The following is a 14,238-nucleotide window of genomic DNA, read 5'->3' as shown; positions in this document are numbered from 1 at the left end:
AGCATGATGCATACAGTGCATTCAGAAAGTATTCAGACCCCTTCTAAACGGAAGCCAAACAGTTCAATCTTGGTTTCATCAGACCACAGAATCTTGTTTCTCACAGTCTGAGATTCCTTTCGGTGCTTTTTGCAAACTCCAAGCGGGCTTTCATGTGTCTTTCACTGAGGAAAGGCTTCCGCCTGACCACTCTGCCATAAAGCCCAGATCGGTGGAGTGTTGCAGTGATGGTTGTCCTTCTGGAAGTTTCTCCCATCTCCACACAGGATCTCTGGAGCTCAGCCAGAGTGACCATCGGGTTCTTGGTCACCTCTCTTACCAAGGCCCTTCTCCCCCGATTGCTCAGTTTGCCGGGCGGCCAGCTCTAGGAAGAGTCCTGGTTGTTCCAAACTTCTTCCATTTAAGAATTATGGAGGCCACTGTGCTCTTCGGAACCTTCAATGCAGCAGAGATTTTTTTGTAGGCTTCCCCAGATCTGTGCCTCGACACAATCCTGTCTCTGAGCTCTGCAGGCAGTTCCTTCGACCTCATGGCTTGGTTTTTGCTCTGATATGCATTGTCAGCTGTGAGACCTTATATAGACAGGTGTGTGCCTTTCCAAATCAAGTCCAATCAATTGAATTTACCACAGGTGGACTCCAATCAAGGTGTAGAAACATGTCAAAGATGATCAAGAGAAATGGGAGGCACCTGAGCTAAATTTCAAGTGTCATAGCAAAGGGTATGAATACTTATGTCAATGTGATATTTCATTTTTTTCTTTTTAATGAATCTGCAAAACTTTCTAAAATCCTGTTTTCTCTTTGTCATTATGGGATATTGAGTGTAGATTGATGAGGGAAAAGATGAATTTAAACAATTTCAGCATAAGGCTGCAACATAAAATGTGAAAAAAGTGAAGGGGTCTGAATACTTTCTGAATGCACTGTACCTCATAGTTATAGACACGTGTGCATGCACACTCGACATAGTTATAGACAAGCACGCATGCGTTGCCCGGGTTATTTTTGAATGAATTTACGACTATAATTCAGCTTTTACTCGCGGCCGTAGAAGATTGACTATTATAATTCAGCTCAGCTTTTCATTGCGAAATGGGCCCAGCCCGGCCGAGGCAGCCTCGCCCAGCCTCACCAACTAGCCTATAACCTTCCCAGGGCCTGTCCCGACATTTTTTGTTTCAGAAGTTTCCTCCTATCTTTCACCGTTCAGGAGATGAGCGTGCAGACAAACAAACAAACAAAAACTTTCTTTTACATATATATAGAAGACTCCATGCAAATAATGGATTTACATTTCAACCACGAGAGGGCGGGGTTTAGATTAAATCATGGCCAGATTACAAAGCTTGTCCGCCATCATCGTTCCGGGCAAAATTGCATCTGAAGTACTTGAAAGATGCAGAAAAGCTGCGCTTGCTTGTGGGGGAGAAAAGGAGGAGAAACAGTGGAATTTCCTTTCATAAGTGAGATTTATAGTAGAGTAAATGACGTCATAGAGTACATGACGTCACACGTTAACGTGTATGGATCAGAAGGCAGAAGCAACCGTCACTCAAATCCCCTGCAGATCTCTTCAGACCCTGATTTTTTTATGCCTTGAACTTTAGTACATCACGGGTGATGAAGGTTGTGGTGAAGTTTCGTCGAAATCGTGTTTGGTTCAAGCGAAAAATATGACTGAAGTGTTTCGGGATGCACTCATTCATTACTCATCAGATCACACATTTTTCATTCATTCCGTCAATCACTCGGGTGATGGCGGACAAGCTTTGTAACGCAGCCATCTGATTTGTACATGAACTGTACGCTGAATGAATGAATTGAACGGGGAGCGCGAAGTCGAGTTGCTGCATGTAAGTGTATGATGCAAACTTTCATCATGCACGTTTCCAGTCGTAAACAGTTATGTGAATAACAAATGCCTCTGAGGCGCATAGTTGTACGTTTTCGCTGTTTATAACCATCAAAAGTAGCTCTGAGGGCATTTGTATTTCGCGCGAAGCTGGAGAGCATTCGCATCCGGTAGGTGGAGTTTTGCGTGTGTTCCGAGGTGTTTGGGGGGGTTGATTACCTGTGTCTCCCGTTGTCATTTTGTTCACCTGAGGTTTTAAATTTTGATTCTCGGTCCCTGCCCTTCATTACTAATTCGAAGTTTTCCTGCTTGTCGCAGGTAGCTATGCGGTTACACTTGGTGCCCGGAGAGCCCACGGGGATCAAAGTACTTTCGGCCGCCGTGTTGTGGGGTTCCCGACCCGAGGTGCTACCGCCGGCTCATTGCGGTAAGTGGGGACCCTCGTGTCGAACAATGTTAACTAACTAACTAACTAATCCCACGTGACACGATACGTGTAAAACTCGAACGACACTCACTTAGTAGGGAGCATACAGTGTATACAGTACAGTACATTAGTACCTCAACCAGTACCAAATATCTGGAGCTTCACATTGACCTGTAATCCTATAAATATAATATAAACCTATAATCCTATAGAATGAATATTATCTATCATACTACCTATATTCTATAATACGACCTACAATAAACCTATAATCTACCTATATAGTATAATCGACCTATACTATTACCTATAATATTGACCTTCACACTATTAAACCTATAATCCTATGAAAAAAACCTATAATCCTATAGAGTGAATAAATCTACCAATATGTAATCTACCTATAATACTACCTTATCGATAATCTACCTACAATCTATCTATAATATAACCTATAATCTAGATTCTAGAGCTTCACATTAACCTATAATAGAAACCTACAATTCTATAGAATGAATACAACCGACGATCTACCTATAATCTACCTACAATCTATCTATAATATAACCGAAATTCTACCAAAAATATAACCTATAATCGAGACTGCAGGGGTTCTTAACCTTTTTCCCTGTCAAGACCCCCAACGGATTGCCCACGATGTCCCCATACCCCCTTCGCCAGACTGTAGACTGACCAAGGTGTAACGAAGGTGCGCATCGTTTGGGGGGACTGGAGGCATGTCCCCCTAGAATTTTTTTTGATTTCTTGGTGCTCTGTGGTGCCTTCTGAGAGGTGTTTTTACTTTAATTGCCTATTTTTGGGGGATTTTTGGGATTTATTATTATAATTTATTACGAGTCCCATACCCCCAGAGTTTGGTCCCCATACCCCCAAGGGGTATGGATACCCCAGGTTAAGAACCCCAGATCTAGAGCTTCACATTAACCTATAATCCTATAATAGAAACCTACAATTCTATAGAATGAATGCTACCTACAATCTACCTATAATCTACCTACAGCTACATATAAGCTACCTACAATCTATCTATAATATAACCTATAACCTAGAGCTTCACATTAACCTATAATCCTATATTAGAAACCTACAATTCTATAGAATGAATACAACCTACGATCTACCTATAATCAACCTACAACCTATCTATAATATAACCGAGAATCTACCTATAATATAACCTATAATATAGAGCTTCACATTAACCTATAATCCTATAATAGAAACCTACAATTCTATAGAATGAATGCTACCTACAATCTACCTATAATCTACCTACAGCTACATATAAGCTACCTACAATCTATCTATAATATAACCTATGATATAGAGCTTCACATTAACCTATAATCCTATAATAGAAACCTACAATTCTATAGAATGAATGCTACCTACAATCTACCTATAATCTACCTACAGCTACATATAAGCTACCTACAATCTATCTATAATATAACCTATAATCTAGAGCTTCACATTAACCTATAATCCTATAATAGAAACCTACAATTCTATAGAATGAATGCTACCGACAAACTGCCTACAATCTACCTATCATCTACCTATAATCTACCTACAATCTATCTATAATATAACCTATAATCTACCTATAATATAACCGGAGTGAGCTTCACATTAACCTATAATCCTATAATAGAAATCTACAATTCTATAGAATGAATACTATCTACCCATAATCTATCTATAATATAAACCTATAATCTCAAGCTTCACATGAACCTATAATCCTATAATATAAACCTATATATCCGATCATACTAAAATATGCAAATTGGCATCTGTCTGACGATTTTTGACTGCGATACATCCTGTCGTTACTTATCCAATCTCAACCAAACTTGACAGGATGACTAAGGGTTACACAATGAAGGTTGTAGCGCATTCATTTTCCCTCCACCCAAGGGCGTTTTCTACCCCAAATGGGTTTTCTCCGCCATTGCTTCCAAGGGGGTTGCGTGTTGAGGTGTATATCAATGTTAAATTCGCTTTATCGTGGCGTTTTTCTAAGGCCGTTCTAACAACAAAACGAAGGATAATAACATAATATTAACGTTATTACAAGACTATGAATACTAATAATGTCCCACATCCCCAAGGGGTTTTTCTTCCTTGAACAAACGCCGTGTCAACGTTTAGAAATAGCTTATCATGGCGCAATGGCCTCTACCACAAGTAAAAATATTATAAACCACAAACACATATTATTAGCTTTTTAAACAGTCACTAATGCTGTCTATGAAATTAAACAAAGAAATTTGGGGGAATCCCGACATCCGTGAGGTACGTTTTACTGACAGAACTGAGCAAAGATCTACTGTAATCTATGTACCCCACAAGGGTTGGCTAAATAACATGACCCTTCCTGCCACTAAAGTGGCGTTTTTCGTAGCTGCCTTTTGAAACCCACCAATTGAGGTTTTGTTTTGAAAACAACCAATGAAACCCACTTTTCCTGCTGTTTAACACGAAACTGAAAGGGAGGAAGCTTGGGGTGTGCTCATTTACCAAGTTGTGAGCTAGTGCTTGCCAAGCCAGCCGTTCCTTAACGGTTTTGAATGGAGGGCTTGCTTGAATGCTTAAACCACTTGACGATCTCTCCACAAGAAACTTGGAAAATGAACACATCCAATATTCTTGAGACCTGACCATTGATCGACTCTATAATCTGTATACCCCAAAGAGGAATTACCCTTCCTGCCGCTCCCGTCGTGAGCGGATGTACTAGTAATATAAACTGGGTATGCGGGTGTCTTCTGATACCTCAGGGAGATGGATGCCCCTTTAACCATAACCCCAGATCACCTGTGGGCAAGGTGTAGTACCTATCAGCCCCCCCTTACCAGGGTAACAGTTTGCAGCCATGTGGTTTAAATGGCAGATGGCTCTGCACATCAGGTGGATGAGAGTCCAGTCGACTGCAACAGCACGGTGGAAGAGGATGAAATCCCCAACGGCCAGCAGAGGGACGAAGTGGAGTGGCGACCCCCTTAGTGGCGACCCCCCCCCCCCCCCACCGTCGATACCACACACTTACTCGTGTGTACCACACATACAAAGGCAATGCCATCATGGCCCGAGGAGACTCGACATCATCATAAACCTATAATCTAGAGCTTCACGTCATCTGCCAATTTGGAAAGCTTACCCTCAACAGAACTGTTCATAATATTTATATTGATGTTGACGAAGGTTATCAATAACGGTTTCTGTATCTGATTTGTTATTCAAAGTTACAGGAGTATCAGTATAAACCAATCTGTGTTTTGTATTTTGATTTTTAGAAGACAGTCCATAATCATTTGAAAGAGTTGTTTATTTAGTTGGAGAACTTGCTTATTTACATTTTCTAATGCAGCTGCCATTGATAGAATCTTGTATTGTTTCCTCCTTTTGTCATTGTGATGCAATCTCCTATCTATTACGATACCAGCACAAAGCTTGATGTGGATGGAGTTCTGATGTCGAGATGCTGAGATCCTCATTCAAATCCCCGATAAATGCTGCTCATATGTCGATTTTCTGCTAATTTGTCATCGTAGTTTAAGTAAAAGTATATCAAGGCCCTTACTGTCTGTCATTGGAGTTTTTTTTGTTTTTTTTTTGTATACAAGATCGAGGCTCATGAAAGAGCTAACATTAATCACACAAAAAGTCAAACTGACACACAAAAAATAAGGGGAGCGGCAGACAAGATGGGGAGAGAGGGGGAAGGACACAAACACAACATTTGAGAGCAGGGACATTGGGAGAAATGTGGGAGGGGGAGGGCTTTGGGAGAGGTGGGAGAGGTATAAAACATATGAACACTGCAAGGACTTCCAGGAAAGAAGTTGGAATTTCAAAAAAAAGTATCTGGGGTGAATTAGTGGGGGTAGAAAAGATCAAGGTTTTGGATGGGGGAAGATAAGCGATGGTGGTGAACAGCTGTTTTAAAGACCTGGAGGGAGGAGTGGGATTGAAGGGAGTGGGGGAGTTTGTTCCAGAGGTGGGAGAAAAGGGGAATGAAAGAGTGAAGGTGAGCAGAGAGCCTAGATTTTGGCAGTTTAACCATAAGAGGGCTGCAGGCAGATCTTGTGCGACCTGAAGGAATATCTGGGGGACAGAGCACAGAGAGAGCTGGAGGAGCAAGGCCGGAGAGGAGTCGGTAGAAGACAGAAAGACCACCAACCTGCCTGCGGTGAGTGAGTGAAAGGCCCTCGGCGTTGACTACATCGCGGGAGATTCCAATGATTCTGAAAACTTTGGTTTCAACAGCGTGAAGCTGAGCTAGGTGTGAGGCAGGAGCACCGGCCCAGAGGGAAGAGCAGTACTCAATTGAGCTGCGGATGAAAGCCTTGTATGTGGTGAGGAGCTCAGGTGTGCCAAGGAAGGACTTCGCACGACGGAGGATGCCCAGTCGGCGACTGGCTTTGGAGGCCAGCTTGGAAATGTGGTTTTCCCAAGAAATGGAGGTATGATCCAGGTTCGAATCCCGACCCAGCTACAAATGGTCACCTCTGGTCACCTCGGTGTTTCACAGTCAGGGTGATTGATCAATGTGTGTGGCCGATGGACGTTCGATGGGCATCTGATCTGCCAGCATTCGTTGGTGAACGTTAAAGATCCTTCGTGAAGAGTAGATGAGCTATCGCCGACACCATGACCAAATTTCTGCACTAAATACTGCCGGGAAGGCAATGGAATGCAGAATGGCAAACCACCCAGTATAACCCTTGCTCGGTGAGCCACTTCAGCAGCACTGTCGCTTTGAGTACTGAACACTTTTCTATTTCCGCTTCGTAATTTCCGGGTTTATACGTTTTATTGAGGCGGTGTGATTTCGCCAAGCCGCACCACGACGTCTATGCTCCGCTCTCCCGTCAAGAGGACTCGTAAATCTTTAGTATTATTATCGTCACGCCTTTTATGATATCGTAATAATCTCTGTCTGTCTGTCTGTCTGTCTGTCACATTATCTCCTCCAAACGGTTGTGCAGAAATTCACCAAACTTGGTAGTTATGATTACCACATGGCAAAAAGGTGCAAGAGCAATGCCCTTTTTGGCCCCACCCTCTGGGGCGGGGTCAAAAGGTCAAATACTAGAAAATACAATTACGGGCACATTTTAAAATGGAACCCTGTATATGCGATCAACATGAGGAGATGCATGAAATATGTAACCTTTTTTGGATTTGACCCCTGGTTTATGCCCCTTTGGGGTCTCAGGGGTCAAAATGGAGAAGAAATGTTTAGCTCAAAATTTGATGTTGGGTCATTGTCGGTGGAAGGTTTTGCCATCTTTCAACTTTGCACTCGGTGAGAAGTGTCGGGATTTGCGATGGCACGACCGACTTTGTTTGGTTATGTTGGGATGACCAAAAATTACCGCGCGGAAACGCATCCTCAATTTATGACTGTTCATGTGGGAAAAATGCTTTTGATTTACGCTTTTCCGAATTACGCAAGGGTTTCTAGGAATGCGTCTCGAGCATAAGTAGGGGACCAAGTGCATGGTAAATCCGAATCAGAGTTCATGGACATAGTGTATTTTGTTATGATGATTCCAGTAGGGATGTTCATGTAGCATTGTTTAACCATTTAGTGTAAGTTTTAGATGGCTGTTTTGTTTTGCAAGGCCATTGTTAATTTATTCCAAACTTTTCTTCACCTGTAGCAATCGTTGGTCTGGAGATGGGCATTTATTACTTCTGCCACCAAAGGTGGACAGACGAAGGCTACGTTTTCACCCATGTTTGTCTGTCTGCCTCTTTGTCTGTCTGTGAGTAGGAAATATCAAAAGGTTTTGAACGGATTCGGATTAAATTTGATGGACAGGTTGTGTGTGTGACAAGGATGAATTTATTCGATTTTGGTGACGATCTGGATCCGACTACGAGGATTTTTTTTATTTCTAAAAGTGATTTTTCACCATTGAGAGATAGGGCCAAAACCCATATATAACATGACATTTCGAAAGGTTGTGAATGGATTTTGACAAAACCTGGTGGATGAGTTGGTTCGGTGAAAAGATGAAGCCGATTCGATTTATTTTCAGGTCCAGATGTAGATCTGGTCTTTCAGTGGGATACAAAACGTAAACTGTTCAGCCCGAGGTATGCGCTCTACCGAGTGCTGTTGTAGTTTGCACCTGCATTTGCATGAAGCGCCCGCCCTATGGTTGGTTTGGACTTGCTGTTGTTTGAGCCGGCCAATTGACCGGTGGCCTCATTTGAGCAAGAACCGTGGATTGATTGTGGCAAGTGAGGGCGATTTAAAGGATTTACTTGTGATGAAAGATACTGATAGTCAAGCCAGACCTGAGTGGGGTCATCCATGGATGCCCTTGGAGCTTTTCTGTTGGTATGTATGAGACCCCACTGCCACCACGGTGCCTTGTATGCCATCACTGCCATCGTTGCTCTGCTACCAGTGTCTACAGGTCATCGACACGACAGTGGTTCTTCATCCAGTGTTGGCTACTAAGTGTCTCCTCTCTCACATCTGGCCCTTTCCGTATCTCCCTCCCCATGTCCTCCTGCTCCTAGAATCCTCCTATCAGTCGTGATTCCTTTGATTAAAAAAAAAAGAAAATCCATTTAATCCTCCTTTCCCTTTTGACTTTAGCACTTCCCCCTGTTCTTTACTGCCCCCTGCTGGCCCATAACATTATAGTTAGTGCTTGTTGCTTATTTATTTACTTTTTTCGTTCATTTTATTTTCTTCTGTCAAAAGTAAATTATTTGTTTATTATCAAGATAGTTACCTCCGCCACCAAAGGTGGATGGAGGTTATGTTTTCACCCGTGTCTGTCTGTCTGTCTGTCTGTTTGTCTGTCTGTGAACAAGATATCTCAAAAAGTTGTGGACGGATTCAGACGGAATTTGGCAGAGATGTAGCGTATATGACAAGGACGAAATGATTAGATTTTGGTGAAGATCCGGATTCGGATCCGGCTACTAGAAATGTTTAAGTGATTCTTCACCATTGGGAGATTGGGCAAAAAACGATACATAGCACGATATCTCAAAAAGTTGTGGACGGATTCGGACGAACCTTGTAGGACAGGTTGTGTGTTTAACGACGACAAATAGATTCGATTTTGGTGAAGATCTGAATATGCATTCGGATACGAGAATTATTTAATTTTTAAGTGATTATTCACCTTTGAGGGATCGGGGAAAAGCGATATATAACATGATATTTTAAAAAGTTATGGACGACTTATGACTAAACTTGGTGAATGAGTTGGTTTGGTGACGAGAACAAGTCGATTAGATTTTGGTTCATGTCCGAATCCAGATCCGGCCTATCATTGTGATACAAAACAAACTGTTCAGCCTGGCGGAGGTATGCGCTCTACCGAGTGTCGTTGTAGTTTTACTTTGCTTCCATGGTGCAATTAAGCTCCAAATGAAATATTTTTCGAGGTTAACAAAGTGGGTATCTGAGCTCTCAATTGTCTTGTCTGAGCTCTCAATTTTAAGTTTCACCCTCGTGAAGTTGTAAACTGCCGCCTGGTGGTGTGTGACGTTATCTGAGATGTGTGACGATATTGTGCTCCTTCTGTTTACACACACACACATATATATATATATATATATATTTATTATTGCTTGGAGGTGTAACATGAACAGCCCCTAAACCCTCCCCCCCCCCCCACCCCCCCCACTCCTATCCCCTCCCCTCCGCTGGTAAACAGCATTATATATAACCTTGTGTGCTCCTATGTCCATCATGCTTTATTCTAAAGGGTTCCTGCTGTCGTAGGATGATAAAAAAAATGTTACCATTAGGACTGCTGCATTGAGCTCCAAATACCACAATATCGTCTTCTTCTTCTTCAATCCCGGAAAGACAGGCTGTTAAAACAGTCATTTTAATTATTAGCAAGTTGCCCGTGCCCGCACAGGATTCTGAACAAGGTCGGATGAGGGTGGCCCCCCCTCCCCAAGGGGGTTTTCTCCCCCGAGCGGGTTTTCCCCACGATTGCCATCAATGGGTTGCGTGTTGAGGTGTATATCAATGTTAAATTAGCTTTATCGTGGCGTTTGTCCAAAAAAGAAGATTTAACGTGGCGTTTTTCCAAAGAATGCAAATGGCCTCTTTTGTCATCGAGCCAGCAAGCTGGGAGCATATAGCCACATCAGATGCAATTTCAATATTCTAATGGCAGCGAGGGCCTCCAGTTGAACCTGTTTGATATATGGAGCTTTTTGAAGCTTAGAGTCCGTAATAAAAAATTGTATTGGTGTCAAAGCCAGTGACCAATTGTAAATTAACAGTCGGATTAAACGGGACATTCTTTTGTTCTGAGTATATCGTTTATCAGCTTTCCAATGGTACAATTTTTATTTTTCTATGACAGCAGGAATGCTTTAGAATAAAGCATGACACACACACACACACACACACACACGGATACACACGGACACACACGGACGCTGGAGGATAAAACACTGAGTAATGTTATCCATGCAGCACAATGTGACCAATCACATGTTAACTTATCTTACCTGCCTTTCACAATTTAATCTCACATCACTTTCTCCTTCCCTTCCTCCCCTTCCCCGTCCTGCTTATGCATCATACTTCTCTCACTCCATGATCAATGAGCACAGGATTCAACATGAAGATGATGGAAAGGATTGCCAACATGTATGGGTGTAATTGTCAAATTGCAAGTACTGCTTTGTCCCAGACAAGGTGCATTCTCCTCGAATGCTTTCCTAACGAGCTCATAGAATACTTTATCCCATGCAGTCTTGAGAATCAAGGACATGGGCGCGGTGTCTGCGAGTGTGAAATTGGATTGGTCGAGATGACATAAAATGCCGTGATATTTTGTCAAAGTACTGCTAAACGGACGTGTTTTGAAAGTGTCAAAAGGCGATTTGTGTTCTCCAGTGTTCAAGTTTATAATTCAATTGAAATAAAATAAATATTTTAAATGCTCTGGAAGTTTTTTTTGGTCCAAAGTCCACTGCCCTTGATGCAGCGTCTTTTACACCGCTGTAGCGGTTACCGCTGGATGCACACAATCGCCTTGCACCGGCCAGAACACGGCCAGACGCGCCTCTCCCGGGCATGCCCGGACTCACTGTTCCCGGGCACGCCCGGTCTCGTCTTTCCCGGGCACGCCCGGTCTCGTCTTTCCCGGGCATGCCCGCTATCGCCTTTCCAGGGCTCGCCCAGAGCGTCCGGGCATGCCCGCTATCGCCTTTCCAGGGCTCGCCCAGAGCGTCCGGGCATGCCCGCTCTCGCCTTTCCAGTGCTCGTCCAGAGCGCCCGGGCACGCCCAGCCTCGACTTGCCAGGCCGCAGCCAAACACGCCCGGGCAGGTCCAGACTCGCCTTTCCAAGGCTTGCCCTTGACACCCGGGCATGCCCGGTATAGCTTTTGCCGGGCAAACTTCCCGACATAAATGTGTATATATATTGCTGCCCGATAAACGGGCTTTTGGTCAGAATACCTGAGCTGTTTTGTTTCAATAAAGCAACTCGGACGAATTCCGTCTTTGGTCGCGTCACTTCTTTCGACTCGCGTTGGAGCGCAGCTCCTTCACTGGTGACCTACCGACATGGACACGGCAGTGACTCTTAAACTGCCTACCTTCTGGGAGGCTCACGCGGCTGTTTGGTTCGCCCAGGCGGACTCCCAGTTCGCCCTGCGAGGCATCACCGCGGACGACACCCGCTTCCACCACGTCGTGGCAGCGCTCGGTTCCGCCACCGCGGCCCGCGCCCTGAGCCTCCTCGAGCACCCGCCGGCTGCCGACAAGTATGACGCGCTGAAGACGCTCCTCCTCGACGCTTTCGCCCTCTCACCGGCGGCACGCGCACGGCGCCTGCTCGACCTGCCCGAGCTCGGCGACACGCGCCCGTCCGAGCGCATGGACTATATGCTCTCGTTGCTCGGTGAGCACTCTCCGGATTTTCTGTTCCGCGAGTTGTTCCTTCGCCAGCTGCCTCACCCGGTACGCCTCGCCCTGGCTGGCACGTTGATCACGGATTCCCGCACCCCCGCCAGGGAAGCCGATAAGATCTCCTCGGCGGGCCAACACATCGGCGCAGCTACCTGGAGCCTGCCGCCGTCCGAGGCGACGCCCGAGCGCCCTGCGCGGTTGGAGGCCGAACTGCTGGTGAAACTGGCGGCCGCCACGCCGCACCGACCGCTTCCGACATGACGGCCGGGGCCTCCACCTGACCAGGCGTGGTGTTATTACCACGCCAGGTTCGGACACAAGGCTCGGACGTGCCGACCCCCGTGCACTTTCGGCAAGTCGGGAAACGGCCGGGTCGGCGTTCATTCCCAGCCATGAGCGCCGGCCACTCGGGCAACTTACTTTTTATTCGGGACAAAGCGTCTGGGCGGCGTTTCCTTTGTGACACCGGCGCCCAACTGAGCGTCATACCCGCCTCCGAGCAGGACAGGCGGGACGCCGTTTGCGGCCCCTCTTTGGTCGCTGCTAATGGCTCGGCCATACGCACTTTCGGCCCGCGCAACGTCACCCTCTGCTTCGGCAGCCAGCGCTTTCAGTGGACCTTTGTGACCGCCTGCGTCCCCATGGCTTTGCTGGGCGCCGACTTCCTCTGCGCGCACGGGCTGCTGGTCGACGTCAAACGTCGTCGCCTTGTCAACGCCGAGACCTTCAGCTCCCGGGGATACCACCAGGTACCTGTCCGGGCGGCCGACGTCCCGAAGACGGCCGTCATCACGCCGTTCGGCCTGTTCGAATTTTTGAGGATGCCGTTTGGCCTCAAGAACGCGGCCCAGGCGTTCCAGTGCTTAATGGACGGCGTGCTGCGCGACCTGCCATTTCTTTTCGTCTATCTGGACGACATTCTCGTCGCCAGCACGTCCCGCGCCGAGCACCTCCTCCACCTCCGAACACTGTTCGGTCGCCTCAGCGAGCACGGCTTAATTGTCAACCCGGCCAAATGCCACTTCGGCACGACGACCGTTGACTTTTTGGGCCACCGCATCACCAAGACCGGGGCCGTGCCGCTGCCGACCAAGGTCGAGGCCATCACCACGTTCCCGCGTCCCCGTTCCATCAAGGCCCTACAAGAGTTCCTCGGCATGGTGAATTTTTATCACCGATTCGTGCCCCGCGCTGCTCAGCTCATGTGGCCCCTTTACGAGGCCCTCCGCGGCAAGCCGGCCAAGCATGACATCGTTTGGTCCGCGGCCATGGACGCGGCCTTCGCGAGCGCAAAACGGGCCCTCGCCGACGCAACGCTGCTGGCTCACCCGGTGCTCAACGCGCCCATCGCCCTCACTACGGACGCCTCGAACTACGCGGTGGGCGCCGTCCATGAACAATGGGTGGACGGGGTTTGGCAGCCACTCGCGTTTTTCAGCCGGCAGCTCCGGCCGAACGAGTTAAAATACAGCACGTTCGACCGCGAGCTGCTCGGTCTATTCCTGGCCGTTCGCCATTTCCGACACCTCCTGGAGGGCCGCCCGTTCACGGCTTTCGTCGACCACAAGCCGTTGGTCTACGCAATGGCCAAAGTCACGGAGCCGTGGTCGGCCCGCCAGCAGCGCCACCTCTCCGCCGTGTCGGAATTCACCACGGACATCCGGCACGTCGCCGGCAAAGACAACGCTGTGGCCGACTGTCTTTCTCGGGCCAGCGCGAACGCGGTCCACCTCGGCGTGGACTTCGCGCTCATGGCGGCCGACCAGACCACCGACACCTCGGTGCAGGCCCTCCGGGTGGCGGACACGGGCCTCCGCCTGGCCGACATCCCCTTCGCGGGCACCGTCCTGCTCTGCGACGTCTCCCAGGGCCAGCCTCGCCCCATCGTGCCCGTTTCCTGGCAGCTCCGCATCTTCGCCTCCATCCACGGCCTTTCTCACCCGGGCCGGAAAGCTTCTCAGAAGCTGGTGTCGGCGCGTTTCGTCTGGCACGGCCTTCGACGGAACGTCCGCGACT

At 46.9% G+C, this 14,238-nt stretch overlaps 1 protein-coding gene across 1 annotated transcript in view; it reads left to right on the top strand.

Annotated features, from left to right (window-relative positions):
- Positions 1-2,032: 2,032 nt before the first annotated feature.
- The window catches only part of MARS1 (methionyl-tRNA synthetase 1), a 63,931-nt gene continuing 51,725 nt past the window's right edge, over positions 2,033-14,238 (top strand). The window contains exons 1-2 of the mRNA XM_078766046.1: positions 2,033-2,052; positions 2,173-2,281. Coding sequence (XP_078622172.1) covers positions 2,179-2,281 — 103 coding nt within the window. The 5' untranslated portion in view covers positions 2,033-2,052; positions 2,173-2,178. The remainder of the gene's footprint in view (positions 2,053-2,172; positions 2,282-14,238) is intronic.

The sequence above is a fragment of the Myxine glutinosa genome, chromosome 12 (assembly GCF_964187855.1).
Source record: "Myxine glutinosa chromosome 12, kmMyxGlut1.1, whole genome shotgun sequence".
In the NCBI taxonomy this organism is placed as follows: Eukaryota; Metazoa; Chordata; class Myxini; order Myxiniformes; family Myxinidae; genus Myxine; species Myxine glutinosa.
Note: the sequence above shows the minus strand (reverse complement) of the source record. Positions and strands in the feature narration are given on the sequence as shown.